Consider the following 27,223-nt stretch of genomic DNA (forward strand, 5'->3'; position numbering starts at 1 on the left):
GATTAGAATTCAATAATAATTATAACGACAATCATCCTTATCACACACATCTTCAAATAGACTGTCCTTATGCGAATTAAAACATAGGGCGCACTTGTTTCTAGTAAGCCGGTCATGCGCCGGTCATGTGCCCGGCGTACGCCTATTCATGCGAGAAACAAGTGGAACGGCTTATATACCGGCAAATCTAACATGGCTGCCCAAGGACCATTACTACCAGCTATAATAGGTTATGGCCTATTCCAGCTGTTTGAGATAGATGAAGAAGGAAAATTGCAACTATATCTTTTACAGACTGAATTGTGATATTTATTAAACGTTCACAACTGTAACAAAAACGTTCTCAAGAGCGACAAAGCATTTATACGTTGCTCAATTATTTACAATTAACAATTAACAACAGGATAAATATGATAATAATAATAACAATAAATAATTTATTTATAAAGGGTGACTACAATTAGTTACAAATACTTATCTTCCTTGAGACCTCGACAATTCTAGTACAGTATATAAATACAAATGTTAGTTTGTTTAATTAGGTTTTATGCCGTTTTTAGCGCGTTTTGGCTATTTCGCGATGATTAACAATACAGTTTTAAATGAACAAATTCGGTTCTTACAACAGTCAGCCATGTTTTTCGCCGCTTAGCCGGTCAAACCGGCTCGAGCGGCGTAAGCCGGGCATGCGCAGTGCTGAATATTTTTACAAACAAGTGTCATGCCGGTTTGCCGACGGCTAACGGCGTAAGCCGTTTGCTAGAAACAAGTCCTACCATAAGCTCCACCCGATCAGTTGAAAAAAACGTTGGTAAACATGCATCAGAATATCGATCATTCCATAATAAACAAGAACAATTTGGAATAAAACATTTATGGAACGCCACAACTGCCTATGATAACTATAATCATATCATTAAGGAAAGAGGTATATCATGAAGCAAATTAAATTAAATGTTCATTCTATAACTAAATTTGACTATACTACTCTGACAATTTGTTATATCACTAAGATAAATTAATATACTACAAGTGTGGACACAGATCAGTGTGGATAGTATGTTTGGATGTTTGACAGTGTTTTGTATGACAAAAGAAGTTCTATGTTTTTCCCATTGGTTTCTATATTATTAACTATGTTGCATAATATGACAACCAACCTGAGCATTGGGAGAGTTGTTTATTTTATATTTAGTTTTTTATGTTCAAGACAGGCATACAAGAGACACTAATTGCATCAATTACCAAATGATTATGTCAGATAGAGTATGTTCCACATTCTTGATTTTGGATATATTTTGAAGCTAGAAGAAGAGGAACACATAACAAGTTAATTTTTTCATGGTGTGATTTTTTTTTATATTGAAGATATTGAAGATGGTATCTGAAAACATGTACTTGCTTACTATTTGTATGGTTCTATTTCTATTACTTTGTGGAGAATCAACATTATCAGAAATAAAAGATTTCGTTCAAAAGTCGAAATTGTTTCTCAGATAAGAAGACATTTATTAGATTTTAGTAATTAATTTACTCAGATTAGAAGACATTAGTAATGACAATGCCTGACATGATGCTTGGGGCTAGATGAGATTCAGTTTTATTGTTAATTACCCCCCCCCCCCCCCCCCCTTTTAAACATCCCTGGATCCGACTCTGAAGACTATGCCTTAAAGCAAGGAATTGTATATTTAAATATAATGATTCCATGCTTAAAGTGAAGAATATATATAAAAGATTGGGTACATGTTTTCTCTTTTTATTTCATAAGTTTGAACGTAAATTTATTAGATAAATATCTTTTAATTATTATGATAGTAATAATGTTTCTAATTGGTAATCTCATTATTATTTACTACGGGTGAAAGTTGAAGTAATCTTCAAACATTTAAAAAATTAAATGTTCACTTTCTTCACCCTTAGTCTTATAACAGCTGTTAGGACACACTAGCTATGAAATTGTTGCATAGAAAGATGGAACATGTACCTATTATTTGAGCAAAAAGTGAAAGATACCCAGGGGCGGGACCAGCCATTTTTAAAAGAGGGTTCTAAACATTTGTTCCAATTTAAAACCATTGATCGTCAAAAAAGGGGGCGTTCAAAGCAAGAAACCCTAACTGGCTCCGCCACTGAATCCAAAGGATATTTATACTCATAAGTCTATGAAACAATAAAACACCATTGCGAAAAACAAATAAACGACCAATAGACTATTTTATGTAAAAAACTTGTTTTGAACATTTTCATAAGTACCTAAAGAACTGTACTCACACTCTCATGCAATCTGTTTGGCACACAGAACAATTGACAAAAAGTCTCCATCTTCATGGATAATATGACGATTTCAGTCAAAATATAATACGCTGTTCTTTATAGGTCACCAGACACTTCTATCAAAAGGAATTTATAAAGAAACACAAAAGTTTAGAAGGCAGACAAAATGACAGAAGTTACTACAACCACAGAGAACATTAGTGAAGGATACATTTTGAGAAATGTCTACAGAGGTAATTTAAAAGATTAAACTTTTAACTGGCTTGCAAGAAATATCTTAGAATTCTGAAATTAAGAAACATAATTGTTGTTTTATAAAAAGTGTTCTTTCTTATCTCATCGCAAAAGGTTTTGAAAGTGCTAATATAATTCATATTTTGACAATTGTATTTCGGCCGGAATTGTTATTAGTGAATTAAAAGTCATTATTTTAAGAATGCGTGCAATGTATCGGTTACTCTATGTAAAGGAATATATTATGAATTTTAGAGCGAGGGCCTGATATGTGATGTGCAGTTGTACAATCATTTGCATATCTTATTTGTACGGCGATCAGATCCGGCTGCTCCTTTAGTCCTTGTACATCTCTCTGAAACTTACTTTACAAGTTACAGTTCGTTTTTGACAAGGTTAGTGTAAGATGTTGCATGGGTGGCATAGCTTTTACCATCTTGAGTTATGCCCATTTATAAACATAAAAATTACTGGATTTTTTGCTTCTGTTCTCTAACTTTAGTTTGCCTCAAGCAAATGTAATAAATCGTATACACAATGCATATTACCATAAAACACAGATCAAGGTTTAAATTGAGTGGCATCAATTCTACCGTTCTTGAGTTAAGGCCATTTATAAACATAAAAAATGCTGAATTTTTCGTTTCCGTTCACTTACTTTAGTTTGCCTCAACCGAATGTTAAAATCACAAATCAGTCTTAACTACTTTAATCGTGTACATGTATCTGAATGTGGAAGTTGACACGTGTATATTTACGAACGGGGGCATTTGTAGCCCATAGACACATTTTCCAATTTTTTTTTATATGCACTTTTTCATTTGATCTTTCAGATAGCTGTGGTTGAACGGAATAATGGAAACATGTATTTGGGAATATTAGAAGATAACATTTTGACATTTACAAAGATGATTGTTCGAAAAGTTAAGAAGAGTTTGAAGATGAATAATTCCAACTACAGATCTGTATGTCAATAAAAGATCAGATTACTTAACGATTAGTACCATTTGCATTATAACGAAGCTTGTCTCTTGTGTGAAAAAAAACCCAAAATTATTCTAACAGATGACCAGTGACAAAACATTGAACAAAATCTTCAGGATTATATAAGCAAACAAAAAAGACTTATATGTATTTTTGAACTGTTTGTATGCCATCACATGACAAATCGAAACGATAAGGAAATTGATTTTTGGCCATATAGCAATTCTATTGTTTTACATGCATTCTGAACTGTTCCGCTAAAATATTTGTGATAAGATAAACTGGACAGAAATTTGGGAGGGGGGGATAATTTTCATTCATTACAGATTTCAGAAATTGAAAAAGAAAATTTCAAATATCATGTTGCCAAAAAAAAGAGGGGCAAGGGTATATTTTTTGGGGGTGAGGGTTCAAATAGCAACAACATAGTGTATTGCACAAAAGCATAAAAAAGAGGTAAATTTATTTATTTATTATTTTTTTTTGGGGGGGGGGCAATTCGCAACAGCATAGTGTATTGCACAAAAGCCAAAAATTAAATATAAATTCAAATGATATAACCAATTCTAAGTTTTTTGGCTACCGTTATTCTGTGTCAGAAACCTATATTGCATCAAGTATTTAATTACAATCCAAATTCAGACCTGTATCATGCACGAACATTGTGTCCATTTTTGTCCCAAATGTTTAGGATTTGACCTCTGCGGTCGTATCCAGCTGCGCTTGGCGAAGCAATTTATTGTATAAGTTTGTCTGTAATAAATAAGACCGATGGAATTTTCTTTTAAATTATTTTAATTTTTTATCATGAGATATTTTTAAGATTATTTTTATATAGAACAAAATTCATATTGAATGTAGAATAAATTAATTCTGTGTCTCAGCCATACAGATAACTTTACTTCAAAAAAAATTTATTTTATATTTTATCATAATACGAAATCGCATTGAAACTAGAATAAATTTATTCTGTGTCACAGCTTCACCATACAGATAACTTTACTTCAAAATAAATTTATTTTATATTTTATTATAATCCGAAATCGCATTGAAACAAGAATAAATTTATTCTGTGTCACAGCCTCACCATACAGATAACTTTACTTCAAAATAAATTTATTTTATATATTATTATAATCCAAAATCGCATTGAATGTAGGATAAATTTATTCTGTGTCTCAGCCTCACCATAGAGATCAATATTATCATAATCATAAATGACATTGAATGAAGAATAAATTTATTCTATTATTTTCTCGAACTAATAATAGATATTATGGCTCTATATAATAAATTTATTTTATACATGATCATATACAGTAAGCACCATGCATTTAGAATAAATTTATTCTATGTTGTATCCTTTACAGAGAGTTGACTAAAAATGGACAGCTAAGTGTAGAATTCAGTATAAATTTATTTTGAAATGTAACAAATAAATACTAATATAACAGAATTGTCTTTGTTTTTCATGATTTTTTCTCAAATACATGGGTTATAGAATAAATTTATTACGTTCTGGTCCGAATTTGGCCTCTAATTGCACTTGTCAGAATTAAGAGTGAAAAAAGAGGAAAATTGGTTTTTTTCCTTTTTTATTCTGCTCTCAGTTAAAGATAAGTCAACTGTTGCACATAAAGGTTACAATGTATAATCGAAGAACCTTAGTGTGCATGCTCACATACCTCACACCCCCACATTGTCACTTGACAAACAAAATAGCTCTAAGGAATATTGAATCATAATTTTGCGAATTGCTCATCTACATAGTATGTCCTTATTATCTACAAAGTTTCATGAAATTCTGTTGTGTGGTTTCAGAGGAGTTGTGATGACAAGAACAGGACTGACAGATGGATAAAACGACAGACGGACTGAAGGACGGGTCAAAAACTTCCTTGTGTGGGGTATAATAAATACATACTGAGTTTGTAAATGTTTGGAATACTGCTCTGTAGGTACGTCTCCTTCTTTTTCTGGTTCTTTATTTCTTGAATTTTTCATTCTTTTCACACTGATGCTAAATTATAGTAATAACAGAACATATTATCAAACATTTACATGATTATCTCACTTACTGATGCTAATGATATATATGAACATGATGAAAAAGAAATGACAAAACAAAAAGTCTGTTCAGGATTATACTTCAGAGCCATTTACTCTTAAAACACATGTAAAATTTATCCATTAAACTTCCAGACAGACAAAATCCAGATTTTTCTAACCCAGATCTTAGGTACATTGTATTTAAAATTAAATGTAAAAATATCCGAACTTTTCATGTCTCATTATAAATAAACCTATGTTCTTAAAAATATATAGGGAATCTTAACATTTTGTACTGATCATAAACAATGGTCTTTGGTCTAGAAAATCTTTGCAAAAACTTCATACTTGAATCTTTCAAATTTAAACATACAAGAATGACAAATATATCACCCCTTAATAACTTTTTATATAAAATCATGTAAATTATAAATAATTCAAATACATGTAGTAAATACCTCCCATTCTTATCATCGTCATCTTCCCATACTGGTTTTCTGTTATCTGACGGAGCTTTCTTCCTCTTTGTTTCCTAAAGTACATAACATAATTGGTTCAAACACACAGGTACTAAATGACTGTAGAGCATAAGCAAGCTTAGTGGAGCATGACCTGAGTACCCAATGCTATTTGTGGGATTTCTATTACTCAATTTTAGTTTTCTCTTTAGATAATCATAGTCTTCCTTTAACTTTTTAGTGTTTTCCTTTTGTCAGCAATGACAAGAAAGAAAAAAACATTACATATGCCAAAAATGTGTAAACATTAACGAACAGTCTATTGAACCCTAGTGAGTGATTGCTGCTGTCAAAAGTGTAATGTTTTCTGCCTAAAACAAAGTTTGTTCATACAGATTTAAGAAAAAAATATGTATCAATTTTGTAATCATATTTTATCTTCAAATGCTATTTTTTTTAAATCATGGCAATGAAGCAGGTTCTGTTTTATAACATTCCACGCACGTTTTGACAAATTTATTGATGTTAAAAAAATAATAATCCCAAATTCATCAGAACATGCAGAAGTACAAAATGTATACTGTTTTTTTTTTTTAATTTGATTTCAGAATTTGACCTGGTTTGCTAATATTAGTGCTGTCAAACTTAAACCCCAACCTGACTTTAAATGTAAACTGCAAAAAAAATTAAGTTCAGCTATCAGAAAATATATAAAAATGAAAAATAATATTTTCAAATTTTGCTTTGTCTAATTTTCATAAGACTAAAAAAAGGTTTGCCAAAGTTATAATGGTTATCAATGTCTAAAGAAAAAGATGATGATACATTGAATTTTGTAACTTTGTAAGTCTTCTGAACAGTCTGTGTCTCGCATTAAATTTTCATGAATTTCATGCAAAAATGTTACAGGCTTGACAAAAATGTTCATTTAATAAAGTGGTCAATACAAAGAATATAAAATCCATTTATGTAATTGAAGCTGATCTACATTAATAATCTTTGATCATGTCACAATAAAAAGCTTCATAGCGACAAGAAGATTAATTCAGCAAAATGGTTTAAATTCTCTCATAATGAAAATTGTCTTGCCATTCCTGGGAACATTTTTTATAGGCAGTGGCTATTTGACCGGCACCGGCAAAATAGCAAATTTGCTATTTAGCCGGCTCTGATTAAATTATATCTCACTGGAATTAAAATGTAAGAATAATAATTAAATATCTAATTTTACATTTAAAAACTTTTGTTACTGTCACTCGTATAACTCGTTATACTTTCACTAGTTATTGAAAAATTCAAATTAAAGAACAAAAACTGGGAAAATATATGAGTTATATTAACTGACTAAGACATGACCGAAAGAAATGTATTGGGGAAAGCTATACCTCAGGATAAGCTGCAGTTGTGTTTGTTTCATGTTTTACGGAATTTTAGGTGAGAAGTTTCAATCAAAAAATTGGGGATAACAGTTGGTGAGAAAATTAAAGCATTAGAAATCATGCAGTAGATAGGCTACTCAAAATCAGAGGATGAATATCAATCTTTTTGATGGTACTTGGGAATCGCACAAACAAGAGGATTGAAAGCATAAATGACAAAATAAAATCTGTGCTTCATCACTACTTCACATTACCAGATTTTGTTGAACACTTTCTGATTGCCTTAAATTCTTTGCAAACAGAACAAGACCTCAAGACAAGTGGTATATTTCAAAAGAGGACTGTTTCAGCATTCTCAAATGATTCACGTGAATATAAATATCAAGAGTTGGTGACACCATATACTTGGGCATATATCCTGAAACAGTTTTCACTCAGGTCCAAGGTAAAACTGGAGCAGAAAGAGAGTGATGATAGAAAAATTATATGGACAGCTACAACAAGCCAAGGCCAAGTGAGAGTCGCTCCAAAAAGTTGCTCTTGTATGTTTCATCAAAGTATGCTTCTACCGTGTTCATGGTGTTACGGCATATACTCAAACTAAGAGAAGTTAATCAAGAAAATTTGTTTGTTGCTGAAGCAGTGTCAGATCGTTTGAAGATTAACACAGTCAGGACATTGCATAGATTATTTGGTGATACTGGTATATCAGAAACCCAGTCATTAGTGTGTTGTATCATATGCCTACACCAAAAAGAGTGAGGAAAATTTCTCAAAGCACAAAATGCAGGAAGACGCAAATTATGTTACAGCAAATGGCTAGTCTTGCATTCGAAGCTACTGGTGGCGAATATCAACAGAGATTAGATGTTTTTCAGAGCATTACAAATTTTTGGAGTCATGGGAAGAAGTATATAGTTCTTGAAGTTCTTGCATCTGATTCTGTGGAAAGTACAAGTTCAAGTGACAATGAACATGAACAAACAGACATGCATGTTAATGAGGATATTGAACATGTTGAAGACATCAATGATGATATAAATGTAACAGACAATAAAGAAAATGATACTGATAATGTTCAAATATTGGAAAATTCACAAAAACTAGTTTCGCAAGAAGAAGAACGAGATACATGTACCACTCAACAAGAAGAACACCTACTGGATTCCAGTTGTTGTGGATTGTGTGTTTCGCATATATATTACATCCACTAAATATGAAGAAACGTGGAAGGCCAAAAGAAATATATTTAGTAATGTATATATGCAAATGTGTTTTCATGCTTTTTTTAAATTAATATTAAAGTTATAAATTATTTATTTATGAACATCTTCAATATTTTATTTTTGATTGTACTGAATTTCTAATGCTTGATATTGTGATAAAATGATTTTAAATTATTAAGCTTTTTTATTCTCTATGAATCACATCAATGAACAGTTTCATTCAGTGCCAGCTAAATATCATATTTGCTATTTTGCTGGTGCCGGTCAAATAGCAAATTTGCTATTATTTAGCCGGTGCCGGTCAAATAGCCACTGCCTTTTTTATAACATAGGGACCAGACAAAAGTCTGGAATATATATCAACCTTTAGGAAGCAACCATTTACATGTAACTTAAACAGGTCAGGAATACATGTAACCACCAATTGGTGGATTATACCTCAATTGACGTATAATCCACCAATTGACATATAATGATAAAGACCAATTGGTGTATAATTCTTTGTTTTTCAAAGCAAATTATTCTACCAAAACGGAGCATTGTTTTCTTAAACCATATTATGGAATGAAAACTTGTCAAACATTCCTAGTTTAGGCAGCAACCATTTGATTTTCTGGGGGGGGCTATGGTTTTTTTTCTGGACAAATTTTTTTTTCCGCCTATGGCGAAAAACAATCTATTTTTTCGCGACAAGTCGAAAACAATTTTTTTCTTTTAATTTTAGCATTACATATAGTGGCAGCTGAGGGTGAAACAAACAATTTTTTTTTCTCAGAATCAAAAATAAATTATTTTTTTATCCAAAAACTGGAAACAAACTTTTTTTTCCAAAAAAAACCATAATTGTATTTGCAGTTTCTTCTATTGTTATCTTGTCAATTCTTGATTGGTAAATTAATCACTAATCGCCTGTCAATGGACATAAATACTGTGTGCAGTCAAGTGATCATGAGTACAACTCCACAGGTGACTGGAGCTCTTTGTTAATACCTGCCTTTCATTATCAAAAGTCAATCATGGTCTAGAGTACAAATGTTTCAACAAAAGAATTGTTGTACACATGCATTCTCGAGAGATGCAGCAGGCTTTGACAAAACTGACACTTTCGGAGGACTCAATAAGGGTAATAAAAAAGATTGCAAGTTGCAAAATCATGCTCCTATCTCACACTAGCATTTGATTACAAAAAACCTGCATTATATGTCAATTGGTCTATACCCATATATGTCAATTGGTGGATTATATGTCAATTGAGGTATAATCCACCAATTGGTGGTTATTCCTGACCTGCTAAAGGGAATTATGTTTTTTTCTATGTCAATAGGACACAAGGACTGATAAATCCATAATATTTATCATCATCTCTCTATTACTTTGTCCCTAGACTGTAATTCTTCCAAGTTTTGAAGCAGGTTTTCTTCACCACCAAATACAGCATTCTCGATGAGTTTGTCCTCTTGATCTTCATACTTTTTACTACTACCTAGCGGTTTTATTGCTTCCTTGTTAAATTTTCCAGTAGGGAAATTATCTCTTTCATCTTCAACTCGGTTGGAAGGAACTTTAGATGTCCTTCTCAACATTTTTCAGGTAGAGATAAAATTCAGAAAACGTGCTGAAAATAAACCGGAAACACAATATGAGTGTCTAATGAAAGAGTCCAAGACGGAATCCTTAATTCCGAAATATGCGGCTTTGTGCATTCTTTTACGTCATTTTATCATATATATACATATATATATATTGGAATCTTATATTTTCAACATCCATGCTATTTTTTATATTTTTAATGGAAAATGCAGTTGTAAGCCCGTGTTCTGTTTTGTACATGTATTTTCCTCCGTTCAATTTACTGGGCGTTTTTCAATAAAAGCGTTCCTTTCAGAGGCTAAAAAAAAAATGGAAAATCAACTGGTCTAAAATTTATTTTCAAGAGTTATTTGAATACCTCTATTATAGACCTGTTTGTAAACAAAAGTGCAGTCTTAAATACTCTTTAAAATGATATTATTTTCATAATTTCATAATTTGTGTAGGCTGTTTCGTAGGGGACGTCCCCTACGAAACTGCTTCTAAACATACATATTTTTGCAATTTTAAATGTTTCCTATAGACATTCCAGTTTGTTTACTTTGTATACTAGAAAAATCTCATTTTTTCTGAATTGGAGAACCATTTTTTATCGATAAAGATTAGACAGTACTTCACATATGAAGGTACAACTAATGTTAGCGTAGTGGACATTTTGATGCGTTTCGTAGTTGACAAAACCGTTTCGTAGTGGACAAAAAGTTTCGTAGTTGACATCAACCCTATTCTATGTTAATAAAAACACAATAAAAATTACATGAAACTAACCTTAAGGCTTTGTTATTTGCTTTGCACGAATATAATTGAAAAAAGAGTTAAAAAAAGACTGAATTGTAGTGGTAGTGTCCACTACGACACTATGTTAAAAGCTGTTTATTAAAATATGTTAGCTCTAAACATACTTTTGAATTATTAAAGAACTTATATTAAGTAAAATTAATATTTATTTCTACATTTTTTTACGATATTTTAAAGAATGAATGTTGAACAGGCGGTCTACGGACATGCCATTTTGGTTGTTTTGGACCAATCAGGAATCAATATCTTATCAAAGATCCCTCTAAAAAATAAACTGTTTCTTTGCTTAAAAATGTCAGTATTCACCTCAAAAACTAACAAAACCTTTGAATAGACTTATTAAGAAGGGATATAGTTACGATACTGTTGCAGTCAGGTCATTAAAGATTGCATATTTTGGCGTTAATATTGATTCACTTATAGGGTCTTTGCATCGGAACTAAACACATTTATTCAAAAACCAGTTGTTGGCATGACACGGGTTATGATCTTCTCATATATAATGATGGTATGATACTAAACCCCTAACGGGAAGGATTGTGCCTGATGTTCATATGATGAAATCATAATCTTTCAGTCAGTTTAATTGAAGTCTGGAGCTGGCATGTCAGTTAACTGCTAGTAGTCTGTTGTTATTTATGTATTATTGTCATTTTGTTTATTTTCTTTGGTTACATCTTCTGACATCAGACTCGGACTTCTCTTGAACTGAATTTTAATGTGCGTATTGTTATGCGTTTACTTTTCTACATTGGCTAGAGGTATAGGGGGAGTGTTGAGATCTCACAAACATGTTTAACCCCGCCGCATTTTTGCGCCTGTCCCAAGTCAGGAGTCTCTGGCCTTTGTTAGTCTTGTATTATTTTTAATTTTAGTTTCTTGTGTACAATTTGGAAATTAGTATGGCGTTCATTATCACTTAACTAGCATATATTTGTTTAGGGGCCAGCTGAAGGACGCCTCCGGGTGCGGGAATTTCTCGCTACATTGAAGACCTGTTGGTGACCTTCTGCTGTTGTTTTTTTCTATGGTCGGGTTGTTGTCTCTTTGGCATATTCCCCATTTCCATTCTCAATTTTATATCTAATTCAATGTACTGACTGCACAAAAAATTACTTGCAAAGATCAAACACATTTATTTTTAAAGTGGCTGGGACAACAAAGTATGTTTTTATTGAAAAACGCCCTTATATGTCGGAGCACTCCCACTTCGGATATATGATAATATATGGGTTTAATGCCGCAAGTTAATCAAATGCTTGCAGTGTGGTGGGGTGCTTAATTTAAAAAAAAAATTATATACAGGTAAAACTTTTGAATTTAAAAAAAAACAAGTATTTAAAATTAATTGCTATTTACTTCATTTATAATTCTACCTAGGTTTAAAGTTATCAAGTTTCAATAATCCTGTATGACACAATCACGATTGCATCTTTTTATCTTTTATAATTACGCTGTTCTATAAGTAATGTTAGTTTTGGTTTGCTCAAGTTGTGACGAGGGTTGTTTGATTCAAAATTCGACATTTTTTTGAAAATGACCCATATGACACTTGAAGTATTCTTTTAATATTTTACTTTACGACAGTGTAGTAATACTATGACTTTTTTTTTTTTTATCTTCGACCCAGCTCATCGTGCATAAAAGTGAAACAAAGATTAGGAGATTGATAAATTTTGGTCCTGAAGGAGGATACAGGAATCAGATTAGGAGTTTTTTTTATCGACATAATTTTGCCGTAAATGTAACCGTATGAAAAAATAGCAAAACTTTATCGCCGTTTTTATTGTTTGAGGCCTGATATAAAACGATGTATACCACACATCTTTAATGTGATAATACATAAAACGGGCTCTACTGTACATATCAGTAATGCCAAACAATATCAAAAATACAACGTGAACACCCGACTCCTCCGAAAAACAGACAAACAAACAAGTTAAAACCTTTGAATTTTGTTTTCAACTTGATTGGTATTACTCGTGTTATAATTGATTTCTGTATCCTGTCCCAATGTTCAGGGTTCGAACTCTGCGGTCGTATAAAGCTGCGCCCTGCGGAGCATCTGGTTGTAAGATGTATTTCTATTTGTATACATCTGAATGATGAGTTAAGCCTTTTCAACTGAGTTTTATAGTTTGTTCTTATGTTGTACTGTTGCGTATACACCACTGTCCCAGAACAGATGGAGGGTTGGGCGCCACGTGCACCTAACACTAACTTGTTAACCCCGCCATATTATGTATGTGTCTGTCCAAAGTCAGGAGCCCGTTATTCCGTGGTGGTTGTCGTTTGTTGTTGTGCTACATATTTTCTTTTCGTTTATCATTTTGTACTTAAATTAGGCAGTTGCTTTCCTCGTTTGAATTGCTTTACAATTATTGTCATTTCGGGGCCTTTTATAGCTAATATGCGGTATGGGCTTTGCTCATTGTTGAATGCCGTACGGGGAAATACAGTTGTTAATTTCTTTGACATTTTGGTCTCTGGGGGAGAGTTGCCTAATTCGGAATCATACCACATTTTCTTTTTTATAAGACAAACAACAACGACGGACGCTTTAGTGATTAAAACGCTCGTTTGGGCCAGGTGAGCTTTAAAGTACATTGTATGTACATCATAGATGATAGCGCTTCTACCAGAAGGGTGTCCAATAAAAACTTGAACAATGCATTAAAACTAAACTATTATACATAATTCTAAAATCAGGTTAAGATGTGCAAGTTACCTTATTGAGGTTAGAATTAACAGTTAAGAAATCGGAAAACAGAAAGCATCATGATTTATTTTTAGTTCTTAGCCAATTCATATATTTATCCATGGCAAGAAGTATCTTTTCCCTTACAAGATCTAGTTCGTCACGCATCATGGTAATACACGTTTCTCTTGTCACATTAAACGAGCCATGCCACTTACTAGCAGCAACTGTCAAAATCTTTCCCATTCTCGGAATCCCTCGGCAGAAATCGGCAAGTTTAGTTTGTATTATCTGAAATTGCCTGACTTCTGATTTAAAATCATAATTCAAATCGTTTAATTGAGACAAAAGTCGCTGTTTGAAAAACGCGTAAAGCATGAAATCAGCTTTGTTATACTTTTCTAAATTTTCAATGCTGGATTTAGTTAATTCTTCAGTGTTGAATTGTTGTGATATCGGTGAAAATCTAACATTCGTTGGAAGATATAAAATGTCATGCATCTCCCAACATAACAATCTTTTCAATAAAATCAATGATTCATCCAGATATTCTAGTATGATTATCAGAGTAAAATCTTTATCAAGGTCTGAGATGAATTGTGTAATGGCAATGTCTTTGTCAAAATCACCTCTATTTAATCCAAAATCAAACGACATTTTGTTGTGGACGTAATATGTTATTCCTGATGAATTATATTTTCGTGGATTTTCAAGGAAAATTCTCATTAAATCAAATTCTGAAAGACTCTTTCCAGGTACTTTTGACTGCATAAATCTCCCGCCCCCATAATATGAGAAAGCAGACATAAAGTTTGCTACGGGGTCTCGTAATATCCCAATATACAGAGTCTCCGTAGGCATGACAGCTCGAAGCGCCAATTTGTCATATACCACGTGGTTGCATAAAATATTGTATTTTTCTCCGACAGGTATTGGCACCAGTTGCAATGAATTTAATGTTGTACCGTATCCTAGATAGTTAAAGTTTCCACCAGTGGAGTTAGGAAGAACCAGATTCAGATTTAATCTTTCTGCAAATCTATATAGCATATTCATTATTGTAGAACTCCCGGTTTTATGGACCTTCAGAAACGCTATGTATATGTTAGGTTTGCACTTAGCGTTCTCTAATGATTGGGAAAGGTTTATTTCTGCCGTTGAGAGTTTAAAACCAGCGACTGAATGTTGTATAGTATTTCCTCGATTAGTCAATGGTTTCACATGTATGATGTCCTCTGGCGTCAAATTTCTGTTGTTGCTGATGTAGGTAATTGTTTCTGGGTCTAATTTGATTATCATTTGTTTTATTGACAAAACTGTCACAATCGTTACTACAACCAGGAACAGTATCCAACTGAAATATGATAAATGCAATCTGATTAGAAAACAAATCTCGGATATGAGAGCACGCGAGTTATAATGTGTATACATTTCGATGTTAGTCAGATTGAAATTCAAGTAACAGTGAACACAAATGACAGACAACATACAAAAGAGACTCATAGCACGAAAAAAAGTAATCCACAAGTATACAAAAGTATGAATGCATTGAAATGTTCTTTAATACACTGAATTTCAGGTAATTCTATCAATGTGAAAAGAAGAACGAAAAAAGTCAGTTGTGATTCAAATATAAATATTGTTGAAAGGTGTCCGTGGGGAAGCTCCAAAGGCGGAATACATGTACTTTTTTTTGGCCGAAATTTATGTAGAATCGTTTTGAAAAGTTTCAGATAACACTGAATGACATGAGCACTAACACTAAAACCAATACAATTTATTTTTGTAAATTAAAATATGAATATAAAATTAATATTTTGTGAAAGTAAGTGATATGTATATACCGTAAAATATTGGGTTAATTCTCGCGTTATGAAATTGATATTCCGTGAATCAGTTAAAAACAAATAAAGATGAACAATAAAGAGAACGTCAAAACTGTATGTTTAACTTAAAAACATTTTATTGAAATTGAAAAATTTAGCAGCAGCAGCAAATAAGTCTGGCATATTCAGGACGTTATTACGTGTATGAGATTAAAATACAAGTAAGAAGTAATTCAATATGTCTCTGACTTCTTGATTGCTTTGTTATAACTTAGGCCGTTGGTATATAAAAAAGAAGATGTGGTAGATTGCCAATGAGACAACTGTCCACAAGAGACCAAAATGACAGTTTTCTCAATTGAATTGTTTCATATTTTTCATGTCTCGGTGCCTTTTCCATCCGACTATACGGTATGGGTTTTTCCCATGGTTGAAGACCACCGTACGGTTGCCTGTAATTGCTCACATCCATTTTATTTAAGTTTTGCTGGATAGTTGTCTTATTGGCAATCATATCACATCTCCTTGTTTATATATTATAATGTCACAATGAAAATCGAGTCAAGCAAGATAAAAGAGAGGTTTTTTTTATCTGTGATTGGAGCCTACCGAAATACTGTGGATTCATTATTTTTCGTTGGATACAAATTTTCGTGGGTTTCGTGGATACAGGTGAACCACGAATTAAAATGTTCAACGAATAACATATTTACAATAGACTTTGTATACAGATTGGCAAAACCATGAAATCGAAAATTTACGAATATGCAAGTTTTCAGCAATCCACGAAAATTGATATCCACGAAAATAAATGAATCCACAGTATACATTAAAGCTTAATAAATAATACCGAGACAGCCATTTGTTCATGTCCACCCAATGGCATGTATACTCCCCAAAAATTCCCTCTGAAAAGATAAAGTATAAACATTTTAAAAGGCTGAAATGTTCGACAAATATTTCATACTCCATTACAATTTAAGACTTTGACAGTATTTTATAATTAGAGAATTGTTGATATTTTTGCATAATTTGTATAACTGAATGAGAAATTCAGGGAAAGAAATTATATTGTTTGTAAAAAAATAAAATAATTCCAATAGCAAATTGTACAATGTAATATAAAAAATAACGAAAAAGATTCTAAATTGTATGATGAATTGTACGAACTACAGCATTTATAAGTATTCGCGAACCACGTTTATCTGTGTGGCTGCAATGCATACTGTGTTGCCTCTACACTTAATGTTATTGTCGTTATACCGATATCCGAACGCAGTGACGTTACGCACGGTATTGCGTCGCAAGACGTAACATGTATAATTGACAAATTTGACGCCATATACTAACTTTGACATTTTGTTATCAAGAGCGGAGTACCTACTCGATCGACTTTTATCAAATAAATACCATAAGCTGAAGAAATGTTTCAAAATTTATCTTGTTTAAAGCAATTAATTACGTATTAGGATAGTTATTATTTTCTGATCTGTGATTAGATGAAAACAAATGCAAATGTTTCCAATTTTATTTTGGATAGAATACATAGCAACCTTTTAAAAAAATCTTGCTTCCGGAGGGACACATGAGAAGATAAATTTAGCCTGAACATTTTTTTGAAAAATTGATCATACAAATTTATGGTATTTATTTCATAAAAATCGGTCATATAATAATTCAGCAATATTTCTTTTTTTTTGTGAGACAAGTGCATGTGATTTAATACTAGGGATTTCAATCCTCTGCTAGTAAAGTATACCAGCAGCCAATATTTCAGTTAGCTGTGGCACGATTTACTTATTAAATTACGCTATATCCACTGACAATGAATAAAACGATTTGTGCGAAATGAGAGAAGATCAGTTTTTCTATCTAAAAATTTAAACTTTGGAAATGCACATTTGAATATAAACAAATGATCAATGTAATAATAACAAAATAAAAAAAACCAACCCAAAAACACAATAAAAATGTTAATATTATACATAAAAACGATCTGTCTCGACTCTCGAGTTTTTATTTGGAAGACAAAAATCGTTATTTATAAACAAAGCATGCACATGTATATGGTTTTCCTGCCTGAATTGATTTATAATATAGTCCTTTTTTGGGACCCTTTATAGCTTGTTGTTCGGTGTGAGCTAAGGCTTTCTGTTAATGGCCGTATTTGTGCCTGTAATTGTTTACTTTTTACTCATTGTGTTGTGACTTAGATGGAGAGTTGTCTCATTGACACTAATACCACATCTTTTTCTACATAACTTAAGATAAGTGATCACTTTTATGTTTAATTATTGTCTACCAAGAAACCATTATATATACAAAGGTACCGTTTTACTGTAGTTTTAAACATAAAGTAAATTTTAAACATAGTGTTTTTGCTAAATAATTATCAAAGCAAACTACTTTACCTGGCTATTGGAGGTGTAAAAGCATCCTACTGATAGTTGATTCTATCCTGCTCAGTGATGCGAGACGCTACCTGCCATTAAACAATTCCTGTAGTTCCTGTAACTAAACAATGTAAACTATAAACGTCACTCTCCAACAACTTCAGTAGACAATACATCATCAGAACTATTCTTCACCACTAACTTATTCTCCATTACTGGCATATTTTAATGTTTGCTTATAATACATAAATCATTACATGTTATATTGTTAGCTCTTTCAGATGATGGGTACTGAATCGATGGTCAAATCATGCATTCAATATTGAATATTACTTCTAAACCAATTAATACGCCTGCAGATACTATGGATTACCTTTAGAAGCTATGCATGCCTTGTAAAACTGCCGATAGTATGTCTAAAGTACGGTAGATGTGTAAATGTCGTGCAACTTTTACTTATAGCAGTTTAATACAGATTGACATCTAAATGAATTGTTTATCGTCGTTTTTGATCATTTTCTTATTCCTTGTATCCCTGTATGTTTTACATGACTTTTATCAGGTAAACTTATTAGTGGAGCGGCGGAGCGGACAATTTCAGAAATTTAAATTACCTAAATACCTCATGGATTTTTAATAGCTCGTTGGAAAGCTGAAATCGTGTTCTTTTTGAAAATATGTGTCGTCAATATGAAAGCTGGTACCATTATGCCGAAAATCAAGGTCAAAGGTCATCACTTAAAAAAATCCTATTTTCATCTCGAGAAACAATACCATTAATATTTTTCAAAATTAATAATCTATTCAATAAATTAAATGAGTATTTAAAATATGTATCAATGTGTTAGTTCATACAACTTTGTTTTTTTTATTTAGACTTGACGTCAAAACAACGTTATATTTAACTTTTTTGAAGGTAGTCCGTGGTATACAAATTTTAAAGCCTAATAAAAACCAGTAGCAAAATAACCTTGATATTTCACCTCGACAAATAGCATTTCTTAAATACTTTAGGAAAAAAGTGTTTTAAAGAGTATCCGAAATGCATAGTTTATAAATAAAACAATAAAAATGTGCAGCCGTGCTAAATTTCCTTTCAGTTTTGAAGGATTAGACATGTCACTGAGTTTTCCTTAAATGAACTTTCTCAATACAAGATACCTTTTGATATAATATAGATATTGGAGTGGTAATCTACACAATGAGAGCAAGAATTTTTTAGAAATTATTCAAACATTAAGACATGAACGTTTTGGTACTAGTATCTATGATGAGTTTAATTTCATAAAAAATGAAACGTGGAAAAAACACCATAACAAACCAAAATAAAACTATGAAATATTGTAACAAGAACTATTTTCATGATATTTCATCTGTGTCATCAGCTATGTCAGCGGATACTGACTGGACATTATTACAACTTCCTACATTTTGGCAAAAACATAAATCAGTGCAGGGAGGACCCTGCTCTTTGCAAACACATGCTTCCTGGCATGCTTTTTTCCCCTTACACGAACAAATAAGATCTTGTAGAAAGTCTGATGCCATTTGTCCTTCAAAGAAAATTGGCTCTAACTTGTCATTTTGTGCAGTTTTCCAACCAAAAGCACATGGGGAGCCATTATTTGGGTTGGCCAAATTTGCCGACACCCAAACTTTGCTTTGCCAGATTGCACGCAGTACGTGTTGCTTAAATACGGATTCACATGGCGGAAGCTTTATAAGACTTTTATCTTTATTGATAGCCAACTGATGTCTCAGCAAATTTAAATCGTTGTGACATTTCTTAAATTTGTACTTTGAGTCGTATAAAGCAGCAACAAACTCCCTAGCAGCAACCACCGCACTATCAACATCATCGTGTGTTAAGGCTACAAGATTACTGAAACGGCTTGGTTTTAATCTCAGGAGGTTGAATACTGACTTTTTACCGATTCCAAAAAAACTTGAAGTGGAATCACACCCACTCAGAGCATGAACGACCGGCAGAATACCGGTGACAACTGGGTCAATAGACGAAACAATGTCGTAAACTGGTATAAAACGTCTATTATCCTTCAAGCTACCTATTTTTTTTGTATTTTTAAGCATTGGGTAGAAATGTACAGCCAGAACAAGAACATCAGTATCATCTGATTCTATAACAATTCTACCCTTGACGTCTTTCCCAACAAACATTCCATCCGCGTGAAAAGCATGAAAAATCATTTTGGTATCTGCTTCTTCATGGTTACACCGCAATGTCGGACAACTTATAACACTACTGTATGTCAGTTTTTTTGCAATTTCCGGATCAGTAAAACAACCAGCCATGTACAAAGCGTTTGGAAACGGCAAGTCAAATTTAGTATTTACACTTGATGTAACATATTCACCAAGGAAATGTAAAAAGGATTTTTTGTTTTGAGAGACAGACAAAAATCGTTTCCAGTCTGGCACAAGTCGACTTTCAATGACCTGGTAAAGTCCTGAATATCCTGTTTTTGACGACCTTCGTTCTCTTTCACTAGATTTGACTGATAGTAATACGTCGTACCTGTCAAAAACATCAATCACAGTTTCACTTTGATGGTAATTGGATAGAGCCCTGGCAACATAGTCATTAGCCAGGTCACCGAAAGTTGAACTTTTTTTCACATGAAATGTTTGAACAATTGCCATTCCATCTCTGATAAACACTGTTTTTGACTTCAAAATCAGGAAGCACTGGAACAGACGAAGCAGTTTCCTCGAGCTTGTGGAGCAACTCAGCTTTAACCGATTTTCTCATTGATCCGTCATCATGAAAAATTGAAGTTGGGACTGGGCCAATGGGATGCTCCACGATCTTTTGAAGAGAGACGTCATCACGTGAGCTACTTAATGTCAAGGCTCTTCGAAACACAAGCTCTGGGTCAACATGAATGTGCAGAGTGTCTCCTGTACGAGAACGAAACGGGGTTTTCTTGGACATGTCGGCAAATGTTTTTAGATTAGACCGCGACAAGGGACTATAGAAACTAGACTTTCCATCGGTTGACAATGCGTTGTTTACAAAGGATCGAAGATTTTTATCACCTGTTTCGATCGCAGTGAGAAGGGATTTCTGAATTTCTGGTGACACATGCATGCCCATGGAAATGTTTATCAAGCATTCAGGGTGTAAACTGATATCCAATGGGTTAGTCATGCGTTCGGTTAGATGATTTATTAACGTCCTTACATGCTCCTCGTCGCGTTTCATGGCCGCTTTTTGAGTTTGCCCATGCATGTGATCCGCCACGGACTTGATACCTGATCGAACGCGCATTGTACTGGCAAAATCAGCAACGACATGACGAGATAATGACCATCTGATTAACGCAGACTTCTGTCCAGCAATGTTTGATATACCCCCACTACCTTTTGAATCCTTGATCACAGTTTTTTCCACGGCCATATCGCTCCAAATCCCGTTGTATCTCCCAGACACCTGCCGAATGGTGAATTCACCATTGTCAAAATGTTGCTGAACCTCTGGTGGTAACTCTAACATATCTAGAAGGTAAACAGGTGGCCATCGTGAATAGTTTGTACGATTGGCAGGGGCGTAGCTGAGTTGAAATAAAGTGCAAGCATATATCGCCTTGCGGAGCGAGGTGAAAATTTTTTGAGCCGAGCGAAGCGAGGCGAAAATTTTTTTGGACCATTTTATGATGAAAATGATAAATACCCTATCTGTTTCTTACTATACCATATTTCAAGAAACGATAGTAACATCCTAATGGGTTTCGTAATTTGGAAACCCGGGAACAGATAAGACACAAAATGACAAGCAAAAACTTTCAACATTGAAAACTAACTACAAATGAAAAACACGGACCCCGAAAAAATGTGGCGACCTCCGGTGCTCCGAAGGTAAGCAGGTCCTGCTTCTTGCAAGACACCCGTGGTGTTTCTCACGAGGGTCATTTTAAAATCAAATGAGAGGTTTCTACGACAACGGTAGAAGGTCATTTGTAACACAGATACCCTAGGTGAATCAATAGTCTTTTGGACGAAATGACAATGGGAATACGAAATCTAGCTTCTTCATTTTTATTTTTATTTCTACCGGGGTTAAACTTTGTGTCGTGATTGTAGTTGCAAGTACAGACACCGCCAGACACGATAATCCGGAAAGACTAAAGACTATCCGAAATTCAATTTCAGGATTTTTTTTTTTTTTTTTTTTTTTGTGAAAAACATGTGCAAGCAAATGATTTTTTGCGTAAAGGCAGCTACGCGCCTGATTGGTGACAAAAAAAGTATGGTAGCATTTTAGAAATGGTATAAAATGCAGTTGCCAATGTCCTTCACGTTCTGCTTTAATATTGTGTAATATTAGTTGGATGGCATGCAACAGCATTAACCAATATTTAAAAGTTGGTGATTTTTCACTGGCAGAACCAATATATTGTGTTAAAACAGGAGTCATATACTGCGTAAATTTTTCAGTAAGATTATCAACAGGCTGACTGTTACCAGAACATGCAGAAGATTCAAACTGTCAATTGGCCTCTTTCATCCTGCTCCACAAATGTTTTGGTACATGAGCCAATCGATCCTCTAAATCACAACATTGGAAAAACTGAGACAACAAAACATGCAACAATGCTTCATAGACAAGGGTTAACCCACGAACTGCCCTGTTGAACTGTTTGCCGCTAAGCATTTGCTCTGCAGTTGTTCCTGCATAGACACCAGAGTCAACAAGCAAGTCTTTCAGACCGGGCTCCGACCATAATTTTCCCACTGCCGCAATAAAACAATAGGGCATGGCAACCACCGAGTCTAATTATATGATCAGCAAATTTGTCTTTTAGGGACCATTTGACTTGTTGAGCAACTGCATATAGCTGCTGATCCATTGTCTGAATTGCATGTTTTTGACCCAACGTAGTCGCCAAATTCTGACAATTGTGCATTGCAGTAAATACAGTGGCCATGTCGCTTGGTTTATTGTCAATTATAGGACCATAGGCAACAATTGTTCTATCTGGTTTAAAGTCAGCAAGTGTGCTGAAGAAACCAGACCAAAATGGAACAAGTTGTTCGGTACAATTACTAGACAATTCATGTGGCAAAACAGATCCATCTCTGCATGTCATTCTACGAATAACCCATAACAAATCTGGAGTCTGACCGATTGGATTTGTGCAACTGTTTAATAATTCCAGTGCATTTTGACGTCGCAACGGTTCGCCCCTCATTTTTGGTTTCGTAAAGGGTAAGCACTGCATCAGCGAGGATACTTTTTCGTCATAGACTAATGCTTTGTCCTGTTTCCGTTCAAACCGTTGCCGGTTATTAAATCCGAATGTTCCATGTAGAACTGAATTTTGAAATATAAAATTGAGAAAGGAAATGGTGAATATGTCAAAGCGACAACCACCCGACCATAGAGCAAACAACAGCCGAAGGCAACCAATGGGTCTTCAATGTAGCGAGAATTCCCGCACCCGTAGGTGTCCTTCAGCTGGCCCCTAAAATATGCATAATAGTACAGTGATAATGGACGTCATACTAAACTCCGAATTATACACAAGAAACTAAAATTTAAAATCATACAAGACTAACAAAGGCCAGAGGCTCCTGACTTGGGACAGGCGCAAAATTGCGGCGGGGTTAAACATGTTTATGAGATCTCAACCCTCCCCCTATACCTCTAGCCAATGTAGAAAAGTAAAAGAATAACAATACGCACATTAAAATTCAGTTCAAGAGAAGTCCGAGTCTGATATCAAAAGATGTAACAAAAGAAAATAAATAAAATGACAATAATACATAAATAACAACAGACTACTAGCAGTTAACTGACATGCCAGCTCCAGACCTCAATTAAACTGATTGAAAGATTATGTCTTCATCATATGAATATCAGGTACAATCCCTCCCGTTAGGGGTTTAGTATCATACTATCATAAAATATATGAGAAGAACATAACCCGTGTCATGCCAACAACTGTTTTTTTTAATGTATAGCACGCGCCATCGAGTAATATGTGTTTTTTCCGTCAATCGTTTCGGTATTAATGTCAATATTGTCCACACCTTCTTGGATTAAGGAACCACAGTTAGCTATACCGGACGGGACATAACAACCACCTTGTATTTTTGTTATTTCAGCATTCGCAACACTAGTCAAAAACCTCCGAACCTCGTCATACTTGACACAGAAACCATGTTCATTTAAATTTTCAATCAAAGACTTTGATCCAAACTCATGATATAACTGTACTGCAAGACCAAGACTAAACGGAGTAATTATGTTACTACAATTTGACACCAGGCACTCTGCGAGAGCAGCACATTTTCTTCGAATATCATGCGAAATATCCATTGATACTGAAGAAAATGTTTCAAAAGACTTTTTGTCAAGAAGCCAAGTGATAAAACTTATTTAATAAACTAGTTGGCAACATTGCTTCTGACATTTCCAATGATGCTTCGTCATTTGCAGGATAATAATCTCCAGAAATGTATACATTTTCCATTTTTTGTCTTAATATTGAGGCGGCTGCATAGAGTACATGCATATCGGTTTGTTCATTGGTTTTGGTGGAGCTACATGTACTCAAGTCGGCTTTTATCTCAAGCAATTCTAATTCTGCTTTGATGCTATTAGCTGCCTTAACAGCGTCGCCAATGGAAATGTCGCTGGCAAATACAATACTAGATTTACCTTGTCCTTGTTGAGCAAATAAAATAATACAATTGCATCCTTGTAGTGCTTCTCAAGTTTAGCCTTAAGCTTGGAGGAATTACAGTAGGTCTTACTTATATTATCAGGTAAAAAAGACTGGTACATTGTCAAGAGTGATGACAATAGAAGAGACTTTTTGTCACAAATGAGGTCTCTGTCTATAATTTCAACCACTCTTTCAAATGCCAAATCATACGCTGATTTATCATTTGATTTTGGTCTATATGCCAAGTATGTAGTCAGACATGCTGCATGATACACTGCTTTATTGAGCAAATTCTCTTTCTCTATTCGATTAATCATTTCAGCGTCGCATGCTCTAATAGCAGCATCTTTAAGATTGGCTAACCGTTCAGCGGATGAAATGGTATGTAATGTTTTCACCCTTTCATGTGACATTTTGCTGCAAATAATACACTTTGATGTATTGAGAGGGTGATCATTATTTCCAGGCACCAAAGAATTAGATAAATCGTAATTTATATCTGGTGTTTCCTTTTCAGCTGAAGAACATGCTACTGCTTTTAAATTATGTTTACTTGTGTAGCTTTTAAAACATGACCTATGGTACCTAAATACGGGTAATTCACTAGATATTTCATTGCAGAACTCATTAAAAAAACTGAACAAATCATCACGTCTCTTTGCTGCAGCATTTATCAGGCTTTTCTTCCAGATTCCATTGGTGTTATCAAATTTTCATCATCAACAGAATTGCAGATAATGCAATTGTCAACACCAACTTCCACTCTCCTTTTTTTTTGGCATTCGGAGGGACTAGTTTTAATGAGACTGATAAATTGTCCATTTGATGAAATAAGAAACAAATCAAACACACATGAAAACCAAACAAACCCTACAATGATATTCACTTTTCCCGTTTAATTCAACAAAATCTAATACACAACAATACCAAACAATATAAATTAACAACAAAGCTTCGGAAATTACAAAATGAACAAGAAATATGCTTGAAAACGACTACAATCAACCTTCGAAAAATTGCTGAATGTTGGACTATAAATAGAAACCACAACAATGTCGGTAAATTTGTGACAAATATTCGGACTTCAAATCTCGATAAAAAGCCGATATTTAGCCAAATATTTATCTTATAAGAAATTTACTGCAAAAAGTAAATCGAGTCGATTGTAGTATTATACGACGGCTTTATTGTTGTGCCTTTAAAATACACATATACTGCACGTGCAAATAATGCTAGGTGAAAAACGATGATTTTTCACTGTTATTTTCAACCATTTTCAGATGCATTGTGCTCTCCATATAGGACTATTTAAAAATGCTCTTAAATTGTATGAAGTTCAAGGATAACTATATTTACCAATTTCGTTCACAAATAATTTTTTAGAACGTGTTTGATATGAAATATGAGTACCGAATCAGCAATGGGGTATACGATGCAAGTTGGGTAACGTCAGTTAAGGCTATTTTTAACGTCATTTGTACCACATTTCATTTTGACGACAAACATTTTTCAGAAGTTGAATAATCGATAGACATTTTAAGCCATTAAAATCCCATGAGGTATTTAGGTAATTTAAACTCGTTAACTAAGCGACTTTTTTAACATTCGCCGCTCCACTATATTACCTTAACATGGAAATTATTAACATTAAGCTCTTATTATTTCTAGACAGGATTGCTATACAAAATGTTAATTATGTAATTAGAAATAAAGAAATTAAAATGGTGTTATTCCTTCGTTTGTTTGTACGTTCTTTTCATGTAACGAAACCAGCTGATGACAAGGTACTATTACCAAATCTTTATGGAACATGTATATTACTCAATTTTATATTGCAGCTTGTATGTATTATAATGGTCACCACACAGAATTTATCAATTTCTAAAACCAATGACTTGTCGTATAAAATAAGCGTGGCTTAATTTTATCTCATAGAATGCGTACACCACTTGATGAAACGGAATGGTCAAACGTTGCACAGGCAGTCATAAGGACAAAGATGGAAACAACTATAGCTTTGCCACAATACAGAGACCTCGATAGACCATACTGCATGCTCCGTAAGCTATACTGTGAAACCTCGATAGACCATACTGCATGCTCCGTAAGCTATACGGTGAAACCTCGATAGACCATACTGCATGCTCCGTAAGCTATCAGAGATGGGTCCAATTACTTTCAATGTAATTGATTAAATTACAATTACTTTGTCATTTGTACGATTAAATTAAATTAATGATTACATCATTTCTGAAAGTATCTGATTAAAATAATGATTACATTGGCAAAGTAATCATGATTACATCTGATTACAATGAATTTAAAACAAAACATTTTGAATGATGTGAATGAATAAGCCTTCAATATTACTATAGCATTTTTGAGAAAGTATTTTATTTGGTTCAATTATAAAATGATAACTTCAAATTAAACTTCATTTATTTAAATAAACACCAAATTTCACTACATATATATACATTACACTTTATCACCAATGATCTCTGAATTATTTTGAATTAAATTTAATAAAGATAAATCATAAGAGTTTTTTTGTTTGTCTTCTGACCTCTTTCATAATTTATATGTATTCCAAGTTGCAGTTTATGGAAGTTTAAATGTGGA

General features: G+C 33.5%; 2 protein-coding genes across 2 annotated transcripts in view; both read right to left on the bottom strand.

Moving 5' to 3' along the window:
• LOC143085110 (U3 small nucleolar RNA-associated protein 18 homolog) overlaps positions 1–10,264 on the bottom strand; it is a 65,405-nt gene extending 55,141 nt beyond the window's left edge. Inside the window, exons 1-3 of the mRNA XM_076261299.1 lie at positions 9,981–10,264; positions 6,003–6,076; positions 5,420–5,515 (exon numbers count right to left, since the gene is read on the bottom strand). Coding sequence (XP_076117414.1) covers positions 5,420–5,515; positions 6,003–6,076; positions 9,981–10,190 — 380 coding nt within the window. The 5' untranslated portion in view covers positions 10,191–10,264. The remainder of the gene's footprint in view (positions 1–5,419; positions 5,516–6,002; positions 6,077–9,980) is intronic.
• A 3,497-nt stretch (positions 10,265–13,761) lies between these two features.
• Positions 13,762–18,332, bottom strand: LOC143085105 (galactose-3-O-sulfotransferase 2-like). Its single transcript, XM_076261294.1, has 3 exons — positions 17,931–18,332; positions 16,370–16,427; positions 13,762–15,047 (listed from the first exon to the last, which is right to left on the bottom strand). Exons 2-3 carry the CDS (start codon positions 16,387–16,389, stop codon positions 13,772–13,774), a joined length of 1,296 nt encoding a protein of 431 aa, XP_076117409.1. The 5' UTR covers positions 16,390–16,427; positions 17,931–18,332; the 3' UTR covers positions 13,762–13,771.
• Positions 18,333–27,223: the final 8,891 nt, after the last annotated feature.

The sequence above is a fragment of the Mytilus galloprovincialis genome, chromosome 8, assembly GCF_965363235.1.
Source record: "Mytilus galloprovincialis chromosome 8, xbMytGall1.hap1.1, whole genome shotgun sequence".
In the NCBI taxonomy this organism is placed as follows: domain Eukaryota; kingdom Metazoa; phylum Mollusca; class Bivalvia; order Mytilida; family Mytilidae; genus Mytilus; species Mytilus galloprovincialis.

Coding starts and splice junctions, on each gene's coding strand:
- LOC143085105 (XM_076261294.1), bottom strand. CDS start 16,389: ATGAACAAATGGCTGTCTCG. Junction 15,048..16,369: donor ATGAACAAATGGCTGTCTCG/GTATTATTTATT, acceptor ATCATATTTCAG/TTGGATACTGTTCCTGGTTG.